This window comes from Ammodytes marinus, assembly GCF_949987685.1.
Source record: "Ammodytes marinus genome assembly, chromosome: 9".
Classification (NCBI taxonomy): domain Eukaryota; kingdom Metazoa; phylum Chordata; class Actinopteri; order Uranoscopiformes; family Ammodytidae; genus Ammodytes; species Ammodytes marinus.
In genome coordinates, this window is record NC_137213.1 from 27,837,946 (window position 1) to 27,859,578 (window position 21,633).

The 21,633-nt window shown below is 40.0% G+C and overlaps 2 protein-coding genes across 3 annotated transcripts in view; one reads left to right on the top strand and one right to left on the bottom strand.

The window, feature by feature from the left end:
* Positions 1 to 21,633, top strand: part of LOC307255649 (arylsulfatase I-like) — a 225,129-nt gene that overhangs the window by 50,919 nt on the left and 152,577 nt on the right. The window lies entirely within an intron of this gene.
* LOC307254951 (enhancer of polycomb homolog 1-like) overlaps positions 1 to 21,633 on the bottom strand; it is a 45,203-nt gene that overhangs the window by 22,957 nt on the left and 613 nt on the right. Inside the window, exon 2 of one of the 2 annotated variants that reach the window (XM_080033526.1) lies at positions 16,546 to 16,643. Coding sequence is in view for 1 of the 2 variants with exons in the window: in XM_080033525.1 (XP_079889651.1) it covers positions 11,894 to 12,046 (153 nt within the window). In the remaining variant the exon portion in view is untranslated. Of the gene's footprint in view, positions 1 to 11,893; positions 12,272 to 16,545; positions 16,644 to 21,633 lie in introns of those variants that run through there. The other variant, XM_080033525.1, reaches the window with a different exon arrangement.

The following is a 21,633-nucleotide window of genomic DNA, read 5'->3' on the forward strand; positions in this document are numbered from 1 at the left end:
CTTTCTGTCTATGCGGGCAGAAAATTGTTCACACTTTGGGGGCGGAGCCACTGGACTTTGATTGACAGCTCTCGGGGAACCTGGGGTTGCCAGGTTGGAGCATGAACAGGCACATGATCAGCGAGTGGTTTGGGGAGGGATTGATTTGCTTCGCAGCTGAGCACACATTTAAAATATCGCACATTCATGTACACGTCATCGTGGGAAGCCAATATCGTCATCGCGATGAAAATTCGATATATTGTGCAGCCCTACTGTAAAGTAGGCAAATACCAGAGCAGTCAATCAATGTGGTGAATGTATTGGGGATGGGGCCGATCAGATCCAGTATCGGGTCCGATATGGCCGAAATCTGCGTATCGGATATCGGACTGACAGCTCCGATATTAAAATCCGATTTTTTTTTTTTTTTATAATTTTTTTTTTTTTTACTATGCAACATGCGCCGACGTTCGGTGGAGGGAGAGAGGACATCACTTTATAATTTGACATACAGTACATATGAGTTTGTTAGCCAGTGAGCTAACCAAAGCTAATCCAAGTCAAGGAAGTGGAGAGGCTTGTGACAAATTCTACTATGTAAAATACAGCCAGAGAGAGAAAGACTGTTTAGACAAACAGACCACCACATATTCTAGTGGGGCAGAAGTTATCATTGAGAAGGATTTCTGCCTTTGAGATAAACCTATATGCATTTGTGTATATTTATTGCTCTTTTAAATTAGAATTGCTTAAGCCTTCCTATACATAACATCACCACCAACGAAAAAATGTATAACAATTATGATATCGTATCGGTCGATATCCAAACCCCAGGTATCGGAATCGGAACTAAAAAAAGTGGATCGTCCCATCCGTAGAATGTATGGTTTGTCCATATGTTGTGTAAAACCATAGAGTATGGAATACACAATGAGAGAAACTGAATTTATTCTCGTCCCATTTTATATCTCGGTCTCTCAGTCTGTCGCAATAATAATAACAACACTGTATGACTTAGAAAAAACTAGACGAGCTAATCGTTCTTTCACAATCACACATGGAATATACCCAGACCGACTAACAAACACACACCAACACAACTTAGGTCCAGTCCCTGATAGAAAGTAATGCATTGTGCCTTCCCCACTTGTATTTAACAATCAAAATGCATTTCATCACAAGTTTTTAAAAAGGACACCCTCTAAAACACACTCACATTGCAGACACTGATTTACCGTCAGCTTTGAATGAAGTTATATGGGATATTTCAAAACATGGCGCTCCCTCTCTCTATCGTCTCCCCTACTGAAAATCTAGCAGCAATTAATTTTAGGGGAACACGTTCTCTGTTTAACACAGGCTTACATTTACAAGGAAGGCCGGGCAATAACGATGAAATATTTTACATCTCTTATGGTCGACAAATATTCAGTCAGCTCAAATAACTCAAATGAACCTACTCTATTCACACAAGCCAACAACTTCACAGCAGTAGCTGCCCGATCAACTTGCAGGGGATTTAAGTAGCGAGACACTGCGGTGGCGTTAGTTTTATCCGACTGTAGGCTACTACTTTTAACTGGGTGCATGAATGCCAACTCACAACAAAAACACCTGTAGCATGGGCCGCACACATGGGTGCACCACGATAACACTCTTACTGACTAATATAGCTTACTTAATTTGATTATTATTTAATAAAGAAATGCAGCTTTTATCTACCTGGCCGGCTCTCAATTTACCTGGGTGGGCGGCCAAAGTAGAGCATATGTGTGGGAAACACTAGTATTACAGTAGTATAATAGAGCTGTATCCCAAGGTGAGATGTCTTGACGTGACGGGCATTTTTGAACAATTTACAGTTGTTTGGTGGTCTGGTTGTGTTTGGGATTTTGACTGAGCTGTCCCATTATATCAATTTGGAATTTTCTTCTTAAAACATAATCCAGCCGACTTTAAGCAGTAAGCTGAATGGACCTTTAAGACCAGCTTAATGTTGGAAATATTAATGCAAGCTTCCTGCTACAGCACATAACGGACAGAGGAAAAGGCTGCCTTGTTTAGTTAAGTCTTTATTTGGTCAATTACACACACACACACACACACAAGGTTAGTCACACACATCTAGCTCACCCCTCCTACATGTCTAACACACACAAGCAGTGGCTGATGAGAACGGGGTTAAATAAAGGTAAGTGTGCAGTTTCTCAGAAATACAGCAAGCAAAAAGTTCATCACTGAAGAACAAGGATTCATTTTCTGTCTTTATAAACAGCTCCAACATACAAGCTGTTCACTGGTGCAATGTTTATTACCAGAGGGTGCAAAATGTGTTCACAGAGACCTTTCAGACATAAAGCAGTGTTTAAATGAGTTCAGTTTAAGGCAAGCTATACTATTCCATAGGGTCTATGGCAGGGTTCGACATAACCAATGGCCCGTGGCCAGTAAAATCATATGCAGGGCAAGTTGATCGGCCAATCACAGTTCAGTATCTTTTTGTAGACTACATCATGGTTCATTGAAATGCGCGTTGAGAGTCGAAATGAAAGCAGTCTTTATTTAAGACTCATAATATATGTATTATATCATATCTTTTTTAATGAAAGGCCAGTGGACAAACGATGCGTGGGTGTTTTGACAGGCGGAGCAACAAGCGGGCGCACTCTTGCTCCGTTGGCAGAGCTGTAGGCCTACCCTCCGCTCCGCGAGCGGGACAATACCGAGAGAGCCAAGTCAATATTAGGGATGTCAACGACTTCATAAGATCGCGAGTCAACAAATAAATCGACTTACTTTGCCCCGTTTTTTTCACCAGGGCAGAGGTTGAGGTGCAGAAAATAAGTGATAACTGCGCTTTTCCTTTAGCTGCCGCCGTAATGTTACAGTATTTGCATCAAAGCGCTAATGGTAATACAAATGAGAGGCTCTATTTAACCGCTGTGAATGCATCGCTGGTGATTGTAATTGTGTCGGCTGTAGACAGAAACTAACGGGGAGGAGGCTCACTGTACAGTTCCTATAGTCAAACAGTTTGTCTGCCGACATGGCTCTGTGTTTTAAGGCTCGAGACATACAATCAGATCGTGGAAGTCTTTCCCATTGACATCGCTAACGGGGAGAATATCCCCGGTTATTATTTTAGTAGTCAAACAGTGGAATTCTTCCGCGCGGCGGCACACTCGCTCACCGGCAAGATCTCACGGTGAAACGCTGCTTCGCTCGCACAAGGCATTGTGTGTTTCTAAGGTGATTTAACATCATAGCCTGAGACGAGTGTTTAACATTATGCTGCATATTTTGCACTGCACTGTTTTTCATCAATAGTTTGAAAAAATGGTCCTTATGTGAAGCTGATACTTCATGCAGAAGTGACGCTCCTACAGCGCGCTCACGACCAGACGTGAACTCCCACAGTGACATCTCCCATTAAAAAAACGGCATAACCCCCTGATTTTCGGATTTCTATTTTGAAAGTCGACTTGAGCTCAAGTAGAAAACATTCACATCCCTACTGCATATGGAGAAAGTGATAAACACTGCCAACCACACCTCTTATTTTCCCCTATGTTTGATCATGACTTCTGCAGGTGAACTATTCATTAAACTGCCCAAATTCAAGAATAAAAACACTCATCAAACTACTGGACTTTGAAATACTGGCCCACTGCTTCCACATACTTTCAGTTGTAGGCTTCAAATTCAATATGTTTGTCTGGTTTTATATTATGTGTATGAGCAATATCAATATTTCATATCATTAACTAAAAGAAAAATAACCAAATCTAAAAGGGAACTTCTATACTGTATTATAATTATTGACACAAAATCACGAAAAAAAAGTGTCTGCAGGGCCAGTGAAAATATACAAGGGGCCAGTAAAAGTCAGATCCACTGGCCAGTCGGGCCAGTAGGAAAAAAAAAGTTATGTTGAACCCCGAAATGATGTAAAGGCGATTTAAACCAGACATAATGCATGTATCCTTCCCAACATGGTAATGCCCACCACAAAACTGTTTGGTTATACACTAGGGCTGTCACTTTATCAAACAATTACATTCAAACTACTGCAATCCATTTGAAGAAATTCAGATTTGAACTTTTCACCCCACTTTTGATACGAAAATTCAAATATAAAGTGGCCTTTAAGAGTACACATTTTCCATACGGTCTCTTATACTCGAGGCGAATCATTGTATTTCACAAGTATAGCGGCATGTGCTTTGTTGATCTGTTCAAAACAATAGCTTTTCCCCTCGCTGGACAAGTTGCTTTTGACAAACCATATTTATTCTCAATACGTCCTGAAAGCTCTTACATTTGTACCTGCCTGTAGCGTTTGATGTGACCCCCTCAGTGCCATGTAACCCTAAATATGTTCCATGTTCCTTTCCATTTCCAACTGAATCATTCCCCGACCTAACACCTAACCCTCCATATCCATTTCCTCAGGCTTTTCCACAAGGATTTTTTATGAGTTTTCCCCTCAAACGGCCTTGAGCGAGAACACATACGCTGCCAAATTCAATCTAGCAATGCGTTTGTTTACTTTTGCCAGCCGTGGCCATATTGCCTAAGAATAAATAGACTTGCCCTGCGTTCCAAACTACATACTTTTACTTTTTACTACACTACATACTAAAGTACAGAAGAGAATTAGGACCACAAGAGAGAAATAAAAGATAAGGGAGATTAAAGACTATAAATACTCAAATGCTATTGGAGTTAGTGGGGCATTTATGTATCTTCAGCATACTACAATTAACAGGCATGTATTGGGACATCCTAAATCTTTTTCTGGCATACTAAATAGTAGGGAAGTATGGCAATTGAAACGCAGGGTTGGATTGAGGTGAACATACAGAGCAATGACTGGTGCTCACATAGGCACAGTTTTTTTTCTCCCGCTTGGTCTCGCTTTCTCACACACACACACACACACTCCAGAAATAGCCTTTCTAAAATGACCACATCAATCACTGTCAGTGAAGCAGCCTCGGTCTACTCCAGTCTCGCCTCTGCGACAGCCACTGTCCCAGACACTGTAAATGCCACTTAACATGATGGACAGTAGCAGGGGACTAAGAATCCAGGCTGCTGGATTCATAGCTACAGTACGATGCAGTTTTCAAGGCACTGCTTGGGGGAGAGATGATTCTAAAAGACCTACTTCACCGGTGGGAATATGAAGGTGTATTGAACTCCGAGATCCTATCTAGTATAACTTTGCAAACATTTAAGAAATCAGTTAACCCTAGCCTGAGAAAAGGCGGAAAGAGTGTTTTATGGTCTCACTGTCAAACCCTACATTTTCCCCATGTGTGATGTCAGGATTAACAGGACAGCTGGGCCAAGGGAAGACTGAGGGAAGACAAACCTCATTCATTATATTATAATAGCGATTTTATAATGATAGAACGCCGGTTCCGTATGGGTGAAGTATTCCTTTAACACCCAGAGAAAATGGGGTTAGAATAGAAATTCACGGCAGCAACCAGACTGATTCTGGATGTATACCAGGTGGTTAGCAAAATAAACCATCAATGAATTGCTTAAAAAAAAGATGCAGTGTGGGGCGCCTTTAGCTCAGTTGGTAAGGCGTCCCCTTCCCGGGCCGGGCCCAGCAGCAGACCCGGGTTCGATTCCCACCCGCGGTCGTTCTCTGCATGTCACTCCCCTCTCTGCCCCATTTCACCTGTCTCTCTGCACTATCAAATAAAGCATAAAAATGCCCAAAAAATATCTTAAAAAAAAAAAAAAAAAAAGATGCAGTGTGAATTAAAAGGTGTACTTTGGCATCATCTAGAATGCGATGCAAACACTCAAATGAAGATTTAAAAGCCTCAGTCTAAAATAACAAAAAAGTAACAAAGCCAAAACAAGCCTTTGGTTCTACACTGAAACTTAACTATGGATGAAGAGAATGTGCACTCATTGGTATATGACTTGGAAATTCTAAAGTCATTGGTCCCTATCAGAACTGTTCAAACAGAGGATTGCCTTGAATCAAATTTTATTTTATCAAATTTTATTTTATTTTTATTAGTTTTATTTGTATAGCAGCCCAATATCACAAATACATTTGCCTCAGTGGGCTTTACATTCCATACAGTATGACACCCTCTGCCCTTAGCAGTACAAACAGCACATATTGCACAAACACATGACTCAGACAATGATAGACAAAATGACAGACTAATACAAACTGTTTTGATCGGAGTTGGACTCAAAAAACCTGGCTGGAGGCTTGCGTTTTATTTCCCACGCTGCCCACATGGTCACGTCAATACACAAACTGTCAACAGTGAAAGGAAACGTGGAGGAAACAGCTGACAAGGCAACTTTCACTTCCACAGCATGTACAGGGCTGCAGAGACTTTGGACAGGTGACGTGCCCCACATTCCCATCCAGCCAGGTCACAACACTGAGAAACTGGAGGCATGCTAGACTGACTGACTGACTGACTGACTGAAAATTTTTGTGAGGACCAATTTGAGTTATAGACAATAAGTGTTAGGACATTTTGGCCAGTTCTCACTTTGGGACAGGCCTTTAAAAGGGCTGTTTAGGTTCAGGTTAAGGTATGAGGGTATAAGGGTTTTAGTTAAGCATTTAGTTCTGATGGATAGGGTAATGGTAATGGGTTAGGGAATGCATTATGTCAACGTGTGTCCTCACAAAGATAGAAGTACAAGAATGTGTGTCTGGCAAAAAGGCAAACACAACAGATGCATGTGGGTTCCCACCAGGGCCGCAGACAGTGACCTCACTTTCACTCAGAAACGTAAACACAAGACAGAGCGACCGGTCCAAAACAAACACACTGCACGTGCCCAGGGAGCTTCAGTGATGACAGCTAGTCGGTCAAGCCACGACACACACACACAAAGTCTCTCTCTCTCACACACACACACACACACACACACACACACACACACACACACAGTCTCTCAAACACACACGCACAATTACAAAACCATATCCTGGACAGAGGCACGATTCTTGGAAAGGAAAAGTCCAATAACAATTGTGTAGTCTTGAGCTTCCTACATGGATCCAACAAGCAGTTAAGTAACCAACACATATCAGAGAAAGGCTGAAGTTGCTCCGTGGTCAATTTAAGGGTCAAAGACGTGGCATGTCAATTCTGATGTCCAAGGCATATTCATAAAGTAAAAAATAAATCTACATTTTAAATCACTATATTATGTTACTCAACTCTTCCCTCTTCAATCACTTATACAATTATTTATTGTGAGAAATTAAAATTTCAAAGAGCTTTTGAGCTCCAAAGTGCCAAATTGTCCTTCCTGGGTAACGTCCGGGTTAAAATCCAAGTGAAGAAAAGCAACACAAATGTTTTAAAACATTTATAAAAGCATTAATTATTTACTTGGGCATACTTGTGTTGAGGTTTGCAATGATCCCTACAAATATAATACCAATACAAAGCTTATTAAAAATTTCATGCAAGAAATACTTTTGTCCAGATTTTTGGATTTCCCTTATGTCCTGCCCGGGTAACAGACTTCAAATGCATACATTACCCAGAATGCATTTGAATAGTCATGTAACAGGATATTGGATGAGAAAGAAGATTCTGGAGAACCCCCAAACATCTGAAAAGGTCAGTAATTCTCTCTTAAAAATGTTGATATTATGCCTTTTTGGTTACTGGTCAGGTTCGACCAAAAATCATGTGTCTTTCTGGATAACGCTAATCAAACATATATTCTGTTTTTCTATTTAAGAACTGCCTATTTCCTGTTTAATGTGGCACTGATGTGTTAAAGGCTAAGATATGTCTTAGCCAAGTAGGCCTTTTTTTGAATGCGTTTTTGCGTGAAATGTATCGTTTTGTCCTCCCTGGGTAACAGAATGTCCTTCCTGGATAACAAAGATTTTCTGTTACCCAGGGCATGTCCTCTGTTATCCAGACTGGACATTTTAGTGAAGAAAGCTTTTTTAATAGTATTTGTCACTTTTTAAGCATTGAGTTGATATTGTTATATTATATTAATAACATAGTATGTGTTTTTTTTAATCTCTTATGAATTTTTGTAGCATGCATGGCTGTCTGCCTGGTTTTCCAAACTGTTCATGTTTCATGCCTGTTTTCACTTCTGTCCTTCCAGATGCCGCTGTCAAATAGAGACTTTTTAGTGCCAGGAGGAATGCAGACCCCCAAAATAGGGCTATGTTTCTTGAGCAGAAGAAGGGAAGTTATTGTTATTTAGTAGTGAAGTGTTACTGGAAGGCAGATCAGTAAAAATTAGAAATTGAAAGTTTCATCCATAGGTTTGCACTTATTTGTAAAAGGACTTGATGTTTTAGTTAGGCAATGTGTCAAAAAAAATGGTAAGGGACGATTCTTAATGAGCAATTTTGAAGAACGCCTTATTCATACAGAATATAACTGTTGTTAGTGATGTATCCCTTTCAATTTATTGGAAAAGATTGCAATTTGTATTTTAGTCCCAAAAAGTTTTAACCTGTCTGATTCTGTGTTACATACTGTTACAGGACTTGAAAGTTACATTGTTGTTTCATGAAATTAAAGATTGGAAAAATTAAAATCTTTTCAGTCGGTGTTTCCTTTTTAATTAAGTTAAGTTATCTTTATTGTCAGTTGTACACGAGGCACATTGAAATTTGTCTTTCACATATCCCCTCTCAAGTTCCCACACTCCAGAGGGGGTCAGAGCGCAGGGTCAGCCATACATAGTACGGCGCCCCTGGAGCAGTTTTTGGGGTTAAGTGGCTTGCTCAAGGACACAATGGTAGAGATGGTGGGCACCGTAGACGCAATACCAGCCTCTGCTAGTTTTACAACTAACACCCCCCTGTCCGGTGCCGGGGATCAAACCAGCGTCCTCATGGTTACTGGTCGGCCACCTTACCTCTAGGCCATCCTAGCCTAGACCTAGGCCTAGACCTAGCCTAGCCTAGACTTAGGCTAGGATGGCCTTGTATGAATGTTGAAAAAATGTGTTTCCAAGGGAGCCTTTAGAGAAAAACTAGCCTACATCCATAGCAGTATGTCATTCCTGGATAACAGGATGTCATTCCGAGTAACAATGGCAAACAGGTCATTTAACCCAGATTTTTGAGTTATTTTACACAACTATGCTTTCCTGAGTTGAGGATACAACAACAACCATTTAAACTTTACTGTAAATAATTTTCAGACATTTTCCCAATTTTTGCTCTTTTTGGAATGGAATATTGTGTGATCGAGAGCAAGTTATGAGCCCATTTCAGTATAAATACCCAAATAAATCATATTAATAGTGATAGAAATTTAGTTTTCTGAGCAGTAAAAGATTGGTTAGCTCTAACTATGGATATTCATAAACTTGTATATGCTAAAAATGGTAAATATTGAATTAATTTTAAATTCCTTTTCCGTTACCCAGGAAGGACATTTTTCATGGGATAAATCATAGGATTCAACAAAAAAAATTGTAATAGCATTCAGAAATGCAGTTCCTTTTGTTGATATGAATACAGAACACTCTGATTAATATAGAAAGTGCTTGAATTTGCATTTATTTACAATTTCATTTTTTTTCTAATTTGAAATCCTTATTCGTCTTTGACCCTTAAACAGCCCTCCGTTAAAAAGCTTTCAGCCTCTGTTGGTCACGGGTTCAAATCTGACCCGTGGACCTTTCCTGCAGGTCATCCCCCCCTCTCTCTGTCTCCCCATTTTAACTCTGTACTGTCTAATACAGCTTGAATTGAACTTAAAGATTACTTTGTTCGGCTGCTGGCAGGATGGTGAATCCAAATATGAATAAAACATGTTATTTTACAAATTCATTCATCAACAGGAATAATCCCAGAGCTTCTGCACATGTAAACAACGTGTTACGATAATTGTCTGCACCAGCATTTGGACCAACTCAAAACTACATTTGCTGTCAATGTGCATGTAAATGTAGTCACTGACTTAAAGCATATTTCCACCCAACACCTGAAAACATAAGTCCATGAGTGCAGAATCAGGACTAAAAAAAAAGTATAATAAAGCAACAACAACAACACTGCATAAGAGCATGATGAGCTACACCATCTACTAACAATGACTCAACACATATTTCCACCCAACACCTAACAACAAAACAATAATAGCCAGCTCTTAACTGAGAGTGGATGGCATGCAGCAGTGGGAGACCTTGGCCTACCTCTTATGATAATATGAACGTTACATAACCGAGCTCTCCAGCTGAGCAGACTTTGAAGTTGACAACAGACCCCCTACCCCCCTCCTTCTCTCTTCCTCTCCTCCTGAGCTCCATGTGCGGCCACACACACACACAGTCTGCCAGCCTGCTATACACACACACACACACACACACTCTCTCACACACACACACAGTCTGCCAGCCCGCTGTGCCATCTGACACACTGAACCCCTGACACCAGCGTATAGGAGCAGACAGCCTGGAGCATCTTACTGACTGGGAATAACAATAGTGTCCCCCACCACCTCAAGACACCACGTGGACTGATAGTAGATTAGACCGTATTCATTGGTTATTATTTGTGCTAGCTGTAATGCTTTGGCAATGCTATTGACTATATTGCAAATAGCTCTTTGAACTGAAATTCACCCATTTACTTGAACATCAAATCAAGAATGCTAGGTGATCTACAAGGCAACTACTTTTAAGAGAATTGAGTGACATTGATGTGGTGCGTGGATCCTTAAAAAAATAACAAACCCTGCAAAAAGGTCCCCACTACATATGACAACATACAGGCTCAAATCATGATATGTGCCACTCAATGACCTACATATCTGCCAAAATTCATGTTTATTTAAAATTAATGATTTTAATCAGCAGTGTTTATGGTTTATTCATTCCCTGTAGCTTAGTTTTAATATATCCTTAAGATGATGGCTATTTTATGTTGTTTCCTCTTTTTCAAATACTAAAAAATGTTCACAGAAAAACACCATAACCCCCAAAGGGAGGTTAATATATGCAGAGAAACCTTTACAATGTTATTGATCTAAAGATGGAACATTAAATAGTCTACAGCTTTCTTGACAATGCGATAACACAATGCATTTAAATAATGGCTCAACCACATGCACCTGCAATAACTGAACATATTACAAAAGCTGCACTGCATAAACATTGAAAACAGACATGAAAGGTTGTATCATGTGTGTAGAATTCAATAACATAACTGTCAATTTCCTAAGTCAACTGAAAAATTAATTATGAACAACAAATGTCAACAATCAATTGTACGGATCAAAACGTCAGATTTCCCTCCAACTCAATGCATGGCAGCAATGTTGACGTTTCTATTTAGTGGTATCATCCATATACAAGAGCTTGTATCATAGCATAAGGTGCACAATTCAATAACATAACAACTTCCTTAGTCAACTGGGGAAAAAAATGTAAACAGACATGTCTACCCTTCAAAAGACAAGGAATTCTCTCAATATCAATGCATGGGCACACTGTTGACGTTTCTATCTGGTAGTAGCAGCAGCATAGATGCCACATAATATATTAAATCTGAAACCACTAGCTCCCCCTTGCCCTCGTTCTTTGCAATTACGCCAACACAAGGCCCCCGTCCTGACAGACAAGACAAAATGTCGGAATTGCTCAAGTCACATGACTCCTTTGTACTCAGAAAACCACCTCACGCCCAAATAAGCCGACCAAACTGAGTAAATTCATCCAATAATGACACAAAGCATCCACATATATCCCAAACGGCCACCAACGTCTAGTAAATCGGCCGTTTGCAACACAAATTCGTCGTGTTTCTTCCTGAAAAAAATCGGCCGCCATTTTGTGAAAGCTGGCGCAGAAAAAAAAAAGAGGGACGCCTGTGAAAATAAAAACCCAAAGCATATATTTTCACATTTAAAAATCATACCGATTCCTCTTCTTTCTCCATCCCCGTTGGCATCTGCGGCACGGCTCTGTTAATGGATGCATATTCGTGTAGGTCTGGTAAATCCTCGCAACGGAAGACGGGTAGTGGCTTGGAAGCGTCCAGCGCTCGCGCCCGAAACGACAATTTACTCATTTTTTTCACAATGCGAGATGCAATATAAATCTATCGGATCTCCTAATATTCACAGCGGTGCCGAGTGGAGCTGTCATGGATGTTTCTGGTGCGGTTTTTCTCTAGTCTAACGTTCGTAATGGTAGTAGCTTGAATTTTTTAGGGCGTCGCCAACGGAGCCGGCGGAAGGCCCGGATCTTGAACGCTCTCTGTCGGACTGTATTTTTCCAATGCTCCGCTGCCTATCGGTGGTTCAGTGCGCCATGGACAACATGGCGGACATTTAAAACTCTTTTGCTGTGTTTCGCTAGGAGCGGTCCAACCCCCAGTTAGCCGACCGACCATTCCCACACGATCCTGAGCGCATGCGAGTTACGAGGGTGGGGGGAAGGGGGCGATTTATGCTCAAACCAACTCACACAGGCTGCACACACACGCACACACACACGCATAAATTATTGAAATAAACATCAGGCACGGACGGAATTTAATTAGGGAAAATAAAAATAACTGCATTTTTGGATATGTATAGCCTAATTCAATGAAACAGTTAAATAAAATTCAGAGATAAGTTTAGAAAAAGGAGGGAATAGACAATTATAGTAAATCACAGATAGGAATATATATTATAAACCAAAGCCAAATCTCGCAAATTAATTATTTTATAAATAAGAATATTTCACATCTGTTTTATATACAGCCTATGATTAACATGTGTGTAACAAAAACGTAATTATGTTAATTAATTTTATACATTCAATCACTTAATAAATACATAAATAAGCCAAAACGTATAAATATCATGAATCATATATATCATGAATAAAACAATTTCTGAAGAAAATTGATTTGCATGTTTGTGAGCAAAACTAATTATATTCATTCAATTCCTTTCATTTATGCAATACTTTCAAGCAATTAGAATAAATAATTAAATAAGCCTAAACTAATTTAAAAAAATACAATAAAATAATCCATATATAATTAAAAACATTATTTTATTTATAAGTTATAAGTAATGACACTACATTTTTGTAAAAATGTCAGCATTAATCAAACGCATTACTTTGGTTTATTTAGTGTTACCAACTTATTATTATTGACAGTGCGGTGCATATCTGAATGTAAAATATCCATAAGTATATATCCACATTTTCTTTTAACCAGAGTTCTCAAATCATGACAAATGAAAGCTTATCAGTCCAACCATTACTTCAACTTGTGCACTGATATTATAAAAGGAATAATATATGTTTTTTAAATGTAATTAAATGATATAAACTGGCAAGAGTAGAGTACAACAACTTTAAAATACAAGGAATATAATAATATAATATAGAATTGTATTTTAGTATCAACCACATTTCTCTAACGGTAGTTGGTTTGGCGCACAAGCCTTATGAATGGTAAGAGTTTTTGTTTTGGCCAAAAATGCAGTGCACCATTGTTTTGTTTTGTTATTATTTGAATGTTGTGCTCCATACCGTGTACTATGGTCGAGAGCTGTAAATAAATAAATAAAATAAAAAAAAAACTACTTCCTTGTGACTATCTACTGAAAGCCAACGCCTAACATACCACAGAGGTAACTGTTCCTGTTAACTGACCATAGAGAGACAGAACCACCCAGATTCACTGAACCTTATCTATCAGCCATCCTCTAACAGCCACTCTAAAGAAATAAAAAAAAACCTGCGTTCCAAATCACATACTGTTTCTTTTTACTATACTACATACTAAAGTACAGAAGAGTTTTAAGGCCACAGGAGAGAAAGAAAATCAGATAAGTAAGATTTCTTTTTCATTATGTCGAGAAATCTCAAGAATTAAAGAGGAATACTCCAAAATGCTATTGGAGTTAGCGGGGCATTTATGTATTTTCAGCATACTACAATTGAAGTGCATGTATTGGGACATCCTAAATCTTTTTTCTGGCATACTAAATAGTAGGGAAGTATGGGGATTGGAACGCAGGGAACGTTTATTCCAGGTGATAGGCTCCATAGCAACCTGTGAACAATGTCTCCCTCTCCTGGTCTCCTGGGCAAAGGATGGAACATGGACTGCACTTAAAAAGGATGTCAGTTAAGGACACCAACATACGAATACACACTGCACTGCTGCGCACTCCATTTCGGGAAGATTTGCTATTTTGCATCCAAAACATTGCACAGCTCTTGAAGTCAATGCATCATTCACAGTGTTTTTCCCCTGGCTCAGGATGGGTGTTTTGGAGGAGGGGGAGGGGGGGAGGGGGGTGACAACAGGGACACATTTTGGTGTCAACACTGTCTCAGGGTCTGTTATCTCTTATTTGCTGTTTTCTGGCATGACGCTATAAAAAATAACCCATAAATACATTGTAATACTTACTACTTTTATTTAATGAATTGCAATTATTTATAATTGACACAAACCATGGAAATTGCATAGCAGGGGTTGTATAGGGCAGGCTATACTCGAAATACATTTAGAGGAGTTTTAAATAGCTACATCTATTTGTAATTTTTATCATTTTGGCGCTGGTGATTTTCCACTGGCACTAGTAAAAAAAAAAAAAAACATTATAGGGGCGCCAAACATTTCTCTATGCAGGAAAAACCCTACAACACAAAAACACACTTCAAAACAACATTGGCTGAAGATTTGCATTCAAAGCATCGCACAGCTCTAGAAGTCAATGGATTATTCAGGTCCCAGCTGAGTCAAACCACTTGGCGATCTTTATTCCCTGCCTTTCAAACTCAAATGCAGTGAGTGTCTCCAGGGGCTTCGATGTTATAGCTTTTGCAATGACCCCCCATTGATTTAGAACGGGTGATTCTGTGCTTAGTATGCAACACAACAAAAGAGGCCAATAAATCTAGGCCGGCTTCACACCTGATAGTCTGCTTAAATAGTTTGCACCAGCTGTGAGAACGATACATTGTTTTGGTTTCACACCAGGTTCAGTTCTCCTTCACACCTACATATGCACTGTGTTCTACATCACGTACTCTTTTCTTTTTACTACACTACATACTAAAGTACAGAAGAGTTTTAGGGCCACAGGAGAGAAAAAAGAATCAGATAAGGAAGTTGTTTTTTCATTATGTCGAGAAATGTCAAGAATAAAGACGAATACTCCAAAATGCTATTGGAATTTGTTGGGAATGTGTCTATTTTTTTAGCATACTACAATTGACATTCATGTATTTGGACATCCTAAATCTTTTTCTGGCATACTAAATAGTAGGGAAATATGGGAATTGGAACGCAGGGGTTGCGTTCCGAATCGCATACTCTTTCTTTTTCCTATTCTACATACTACATCCGACGATAAAAAGAATCTAGTTAGGATGCAGTAGGCATACTATTTTACTCTCTTATTTCATCATAACATTGCGCCTTGATCTTGCCTCTTGCTTTTATATCCGTCGCATCCCCGTTTGTTTTCATATGGAGGCTTCGTCGATGTGACGTCACTTCACGTGCGCACCGGATTGTGGGTCAGAATCGCCCAAATAGGATCATGCAGTTTTCAACACTAACAATCTTGGCCGCATGAAGTAGGACATCCGGGTAATTCTAACCACCCTAAATCTGGCCACAAGAATCGGGACATCCTAAATCTTCTTTCTACATACTATATAGTAGAAAGTATGCGATTCGGAATGCAACCAGGGATTGTTTCTAAAATGCCATGTGAGAACGTTCTTGTCACTCATTGGTCATATGTGTCTGGGGGCGGGAGCAATAATGTAGTCCCTCTCTTGACTACAATTGGTCAGAATGGCCATGCTGGAAAACTACAGAAAGAAACTGCAGGAAGTAGATTTGTCTTCCTCATTCCATAATGCATTAGCATTGCTGGCTACGGGAGCTCACTTAGGCCAAAAATACTTAGTGCTTCATGCAGTAAGGTCGAAACCAGTCCACTCACATTCTCACCACAAATAAACCGCACCAAAGTTGGCTTGAAAGTGCACCAAGACCACCTCTTCAACAAGGTCTTAAGGTACGCTTGTTTGTTGTGCACCCAAGTAGGATTGCTGTGTGGTCTCAACTGTCCAATGAACTGCAGCAAAGTTGTAAAATAACCCAAATTTGATCAAATCGAAACAAACATGGCAAAGCAACTCTAGAGTGTTTGTGGAAAATGTCTACCAAGGTTTCTATCAAGGTCAGAATACCATTGTAAGAGCCAATTAGTGTTCAATGTTAAAAATGAACCAATCTTTGATCTGTCAGGTGTTGTAGCCGGGTAGGGAAATATTTTTGACCACACACACACACACAACTTGTTCTTGCAGTTAGTGGCTGTGGGTTTATATAGATAGCTTAACATATATTGAGTTAAAGTAAGTTGAAATAGGTAGACCAAGTGTTTTAACTGCAAATAAGACTCTCAGTTTCCTTCAAAAGGACAAGATAAAAGAAGTGTGTCGAAAAACAATCGGTGGTACAGCACCTCAATGGCTTAAAGTTTACCCTCTACAAATGCTATACAATCTTTATAAAAAAACTAAAAAAAAACTTACTTAAACTGTTGATGCCATCATTGTGTTTATCCAGGGTCCACCCAGGGGAACAGGGGTTCTCTCTTCATCTTTAAATCCACTAACGGCATCATGACGACCTGGGACAAACAAAGATATTTTAGCCCAGAAGAACTCAAGACCGTCGACAAAAACACAACGTTTTACAGAAAAAAACAAATGATTGTTTTCTCCAACTGAGTAGCTACAAACAAAACCAAGTTGCATGAAAGTGAGATTTAGAAAAGAAACTCAGCGAGTGTGTGTGGGCGGAGTCAACCACCTGGGAATAATTGTCACTTTGTCAGCAGTCTGGACCTCTAACCACACCTGGTGAACAGGTTCATTGGGCTTTGTAAAAAGGGACTCACACAGTCACACTACATGCACATTTTTAATTGGTAAAATGTCTATCTTTCCCAAGTTTTTGAGGCTTGTTTGATGTCGAACTTTCTGCTAGTTGGCACGGCGCGCGTCCCCCCTGAGCTCGAGCTGACAGGCAGCTGTGCCACGCAGAACATGCATCTGGGAAGCAGCAGTCTGAACAGGCTGACCCATTAACATAGGAGCCTAATTAAAAACACTTTAAAGGCCCTGGCAACCCAAATCCACTAAATCCTTGTAACTATGTTATTTGGGTGGTAAAATCAGTGCTAATATGTATATGAAAGGTCTTAGGAATATCTGTTAGCCCCGCGCTAAGCTACTGTCATGTCAGTTGGTCGAGCATTTGAAAAATCCTGATTCGAATGTTGCCTTGGCTTAGAGCGAGCTATATCTTGTGATGTCACGCGAAGGATCTCTGTTCTAAAATGCATTGGGACGGCCATTTGAAAATTTCTGATTCGAACGTTGGCTTACGTCTCTATCTTGGGACGTCACACGCTCTAAAAACAAATATATACAATATCTCTGGAGCCGCGCAAGAGATACAGACAGTCTCTTTGCGCCTGAGCCTACACTCACAGGCTCGTCTGAGCGAAGCAGCGCGCACCCCGGTGATGGTAACGTCCACAGTGACACCTCGCCGAGCCGCCGTGCAGAAAAACTATGTGGTTTAAGACTAAATGATCACCGGGGATTCCTGAACGTTAATGTTGTAGAGGGGACAGGCTTTCACGATCCGATTGTGTCCCGAGACCTGAGAGACACGTCTCCAAATTGCGCAGAAAATCCACTGTCGATCGCTGCGCCGATTCATGCCTCCGACACGTCGACTCGCAACAAAAAAAAAAGTCAAGGCTTTGAATTCAGTGCTGGGGATGTGGAGATCTTTGGCCATTTCCCGTGCCTCTTTTTCCTCTCGTCACTTCGTTCTCTATCCAAGCGCACACACCTCTGTCCGGCCGCATCTGAGTGCGCAGCTCGTGCTCCACCCGAAAATAAATAAATAAACACAAGTTGGACACAAGCCCAGCTGATGATCGCTCTGGTAACGGTCAGTCCATAACTGGACGCTGAATATTAGACACCGAATATAAAACGACACGAGTTTTTACGACATATTCCCAGGGGGAAACCCATGGGGAAACCCCGTTTTATAATCGGCCCAATACGGCATGTGTCACTGCTGCATGTACCAATACTGCATTGGTGATGCATTTTTTTTTATCAATGTAGCGAGTTTTTATTGAAGTGCAGGCAGAGTTTTTTTTTGTCAGCACTCCCTTCTGAGAATATGTTTCTGTGGCTGCCTGTAGCGTAGGCTACTTCAACAGCGGGTCTCCACACTGTTGATCGTCTACACAACGTTAGCCTGCATGCTTAGGATCCAACTGGCCGGCTGGTTTGAACTCATTTGATTGTCTTTTTTTATATTGTACTCCTTGTGCTCTTAATTCAAACCGCATATCGCATCAGCTCACGTGATGAGAAACATAATCCGACTCCGTTTTCTCTCTCTCTCTCTCTTATTCCCACTCCTATCCTCAAAAACATTTAAAAATGCATATGTCTAAAATAGATAGCAGATTTTTTTGCAAGTTAAATGGGAAATAAATTAATAAGATATAACAATAAATATGAGACAGATATATTTTTATATATTTTCATTGTGACACTGACACCTGTTTCAATTAAACAGGTTGCGGTTGTAGTGGGAAAAAATATCCTACAACTAATTGCAAACCTATATAGGCCTAATAATAATAAGTTACTTTCTGCAAGTGATGTTGAGCTTGCGCTCTCAGCTGTGCCAAAGCATTCAGCGTTGCTAGGGAAACCAGCTACCGTCGCAGCCCGTGCAGCAGTGTGAACTGCCAGTCAGGCTCGTTGTGAGCATGTGCAGCATTTTCTAGTTTGCGTCTCGTTGTGTGGTGAATCTTTTGTCTGAACTGGGCTAAACCTGCTCAGCACCGTGAGTGAGAGAACGTTCCCTTACAGAACGTTGTTGGCCACGCCCACACCACCCTGCAAAATGTTCTAGACAGCAAAAAAGCAGTTTTTTAGACTAAATGTTATAATATTTATGAAAATAAATTTTTAATTGGATGACTGTAAACAGCTTATAGAGAAACCCAACATTAATGTCATATATTTATGTCTGTGGGTTGCCAGAGCCTTTAAGACGGGTGTCTGTTAAAGTTTAAAACTATTGGATCTGCCCAGTGCCAATCTGGATCTGCCAACCATTCGTATAAAGTTTGGTCGTGACGTATGTCATGCGCCGGCTTCTCAGCCACTCCCTCTGTTCGCTGATTGGACCGGCAGAAATCTGGTTTGAGAGAACCCGCGAATATACTGCAGACCCAGACTGACTACTGAAGGGAAATGAAAATTGAGCGGAAGTAGGTAGGCGGGCGGCACCAGGCTAACACTTGTTAGCATGTTATGAGCACTTTAGCAGGTAGACTTTAGCATCTGGCTGACATGAGTGTGTACAGAGTGGCTATCGACCCTTATGTCTATCATTTTACCAGTGGGTAGAAAAAAGTCGCTCTGAAATCCTGCATGTCATAGTGGTCTCTCTTTATGTGGGATTGAAGTTAAACCTGAGACCCTGCAGGAGTTTATTTACCGCCAACTGAACTGTAACTTGACACCAGCCCTTTCATACCCTGCGTTCCAATCCCCAAACTATCTACTATTTAGTACGGTTTTAAAAAGATTTAGGATGACCCCATTCTTGTGGCCAGATTTAGGATGGTTAGAAAGACCCAGGTGTCTACTACATCCGGCCGAGATTTTTAGTGTTGAAAACAGCATCCTATTTGGGCGATTCTGACCCATAATCCAGTGCGCACCTGAAGTGACGTCACATCAACGGAGCCTCCAGATGAAAACAAAAGGGGATGCGCCGGATACAAAAGCAAGAGGCAAGATCAAGGGGCAATGTTATAATGAAATAATTAAGTAAAAGTTGGTCCCAATAGTATGCCTACTGCATCCTAGATTATTTTTATCGTCAGATGTAGTATGTAGAATAGAAAAAAGAACAGAGTATGCGATTCAGAACGCAAGGACAGTGTCACATAGTGAACGGGTAACCGACTAACATTCATACATTTATTATCAGGAAGGAACTTCTTTATGGAAAGCTGCCGTGTGATTGCGAGCGCTGAGGCAAACACAAAAGATAAGACTTCGGATTTGAATATTATCTATCTGTCGGATACACGCACACGTAAATTTAAAAAGATAAAACTATCAACACTTTTCTCCATATTTATTGATTCCACAAAATGTTTCATCACCCTACTAGTCATAACTTGTGGTACTTTAAGAATAGTGTCGGCGATATTTGGACGTAAACTGTAGATAATGTGAACGTGCCTGTGTAGAAGGAAGCCACTATACAAAAGAGTGACTTAGCTGATTAGCTTATTTTTAAAGGTTTGTTTTCCTCTTGAGTTACAATGATATTAAAGCTGTATTGTAGATTAATGGCTTGAAATATTATATAATATTTGCTGATTAGAATTAGAATTTCACTGTACGACTGAGAACATGTTTCTTATTGTGAATATGACAATAAACACTTTGAATCTTGAATGACCACCTCTGCCTAAACTGTTACTTATTACTTACTACTTCCTAGAAAAAAGGAAGTCATTGGAATGTCTAAGGTCAAGGCCTGTGTCATATGATTGTGTGTGTGTGTGAGTGTGTGTGTGTGTGTGTGTGTGTGCGTGTGTGTGTGTGTGTGTGTGTGACACCTCGACAATGTAAATGATCTTTGAAAAAACAATGTACTAACAGACCATCCAAGGCCTGCTAACAATACCATCATACCTCACATACTTTGTGTTAGCCAACACATTTCCCTTGAGGGTGGGGTTGGTCCCACAATACCCAGCTATAGTTTACCACAATCAGAGGAAAAAACACTCAAAACCACATTAAATGCGCTTTTACTGATATTACAGCAAGTTAATCTGGTGGAACTGATGTAGTAAATGCAGCCCATTTGGTACTCAGGGGCCAGGGCAGGCCTTGTATTAAGAATTGAATGGCCATTATCTAAAAAAATAAATAAATAAAAAATGCAATACTCTCAACAAAATATCTCAACTTCTAAAGCACTTACGTCGACTAAACTTTCCATAATCATTCTCAGCACTATTCTGAAGGTTATTAGAGAAGGATTTGTTCATGTGTTGTTAATCGTCTGATTTATGAGACATTTTGTTCTTATAAACATGACACAAATGCATTTTCAAGACCTAGTTTTTTTTTGTGTATCCACAATGTCACATTTATTAGCCCTATTCACCTACAGCCTCTCGCCATAAAACTAAGCTAAATATTTTTAGGTTTAATTAGATCGTTGCTTGAGGATAAATATTGTGGGTTAATTTTAACAGTAGATGATGCAGGAGATAATATAAAAAAGGCCAAGCAATTCCCCAACAGACCACACGAACTAAACTGGCGCTGTTTAGCCACACACCCTAAGCTCATATGATCCAACAATGTGACATTTCCTACCAACATGATGGAGGAAAAAACGTCAAAAAACACCCCCGATATGAAATCACGTCATCAATAATCAATATTATCTGTCAAGCTGTTATCCACTCATATTGACATCCGCTTACTACTGATGCTATCTCGCTCGCCTTTAAGCTAGATCAGGCTTTCGACATTGCGATT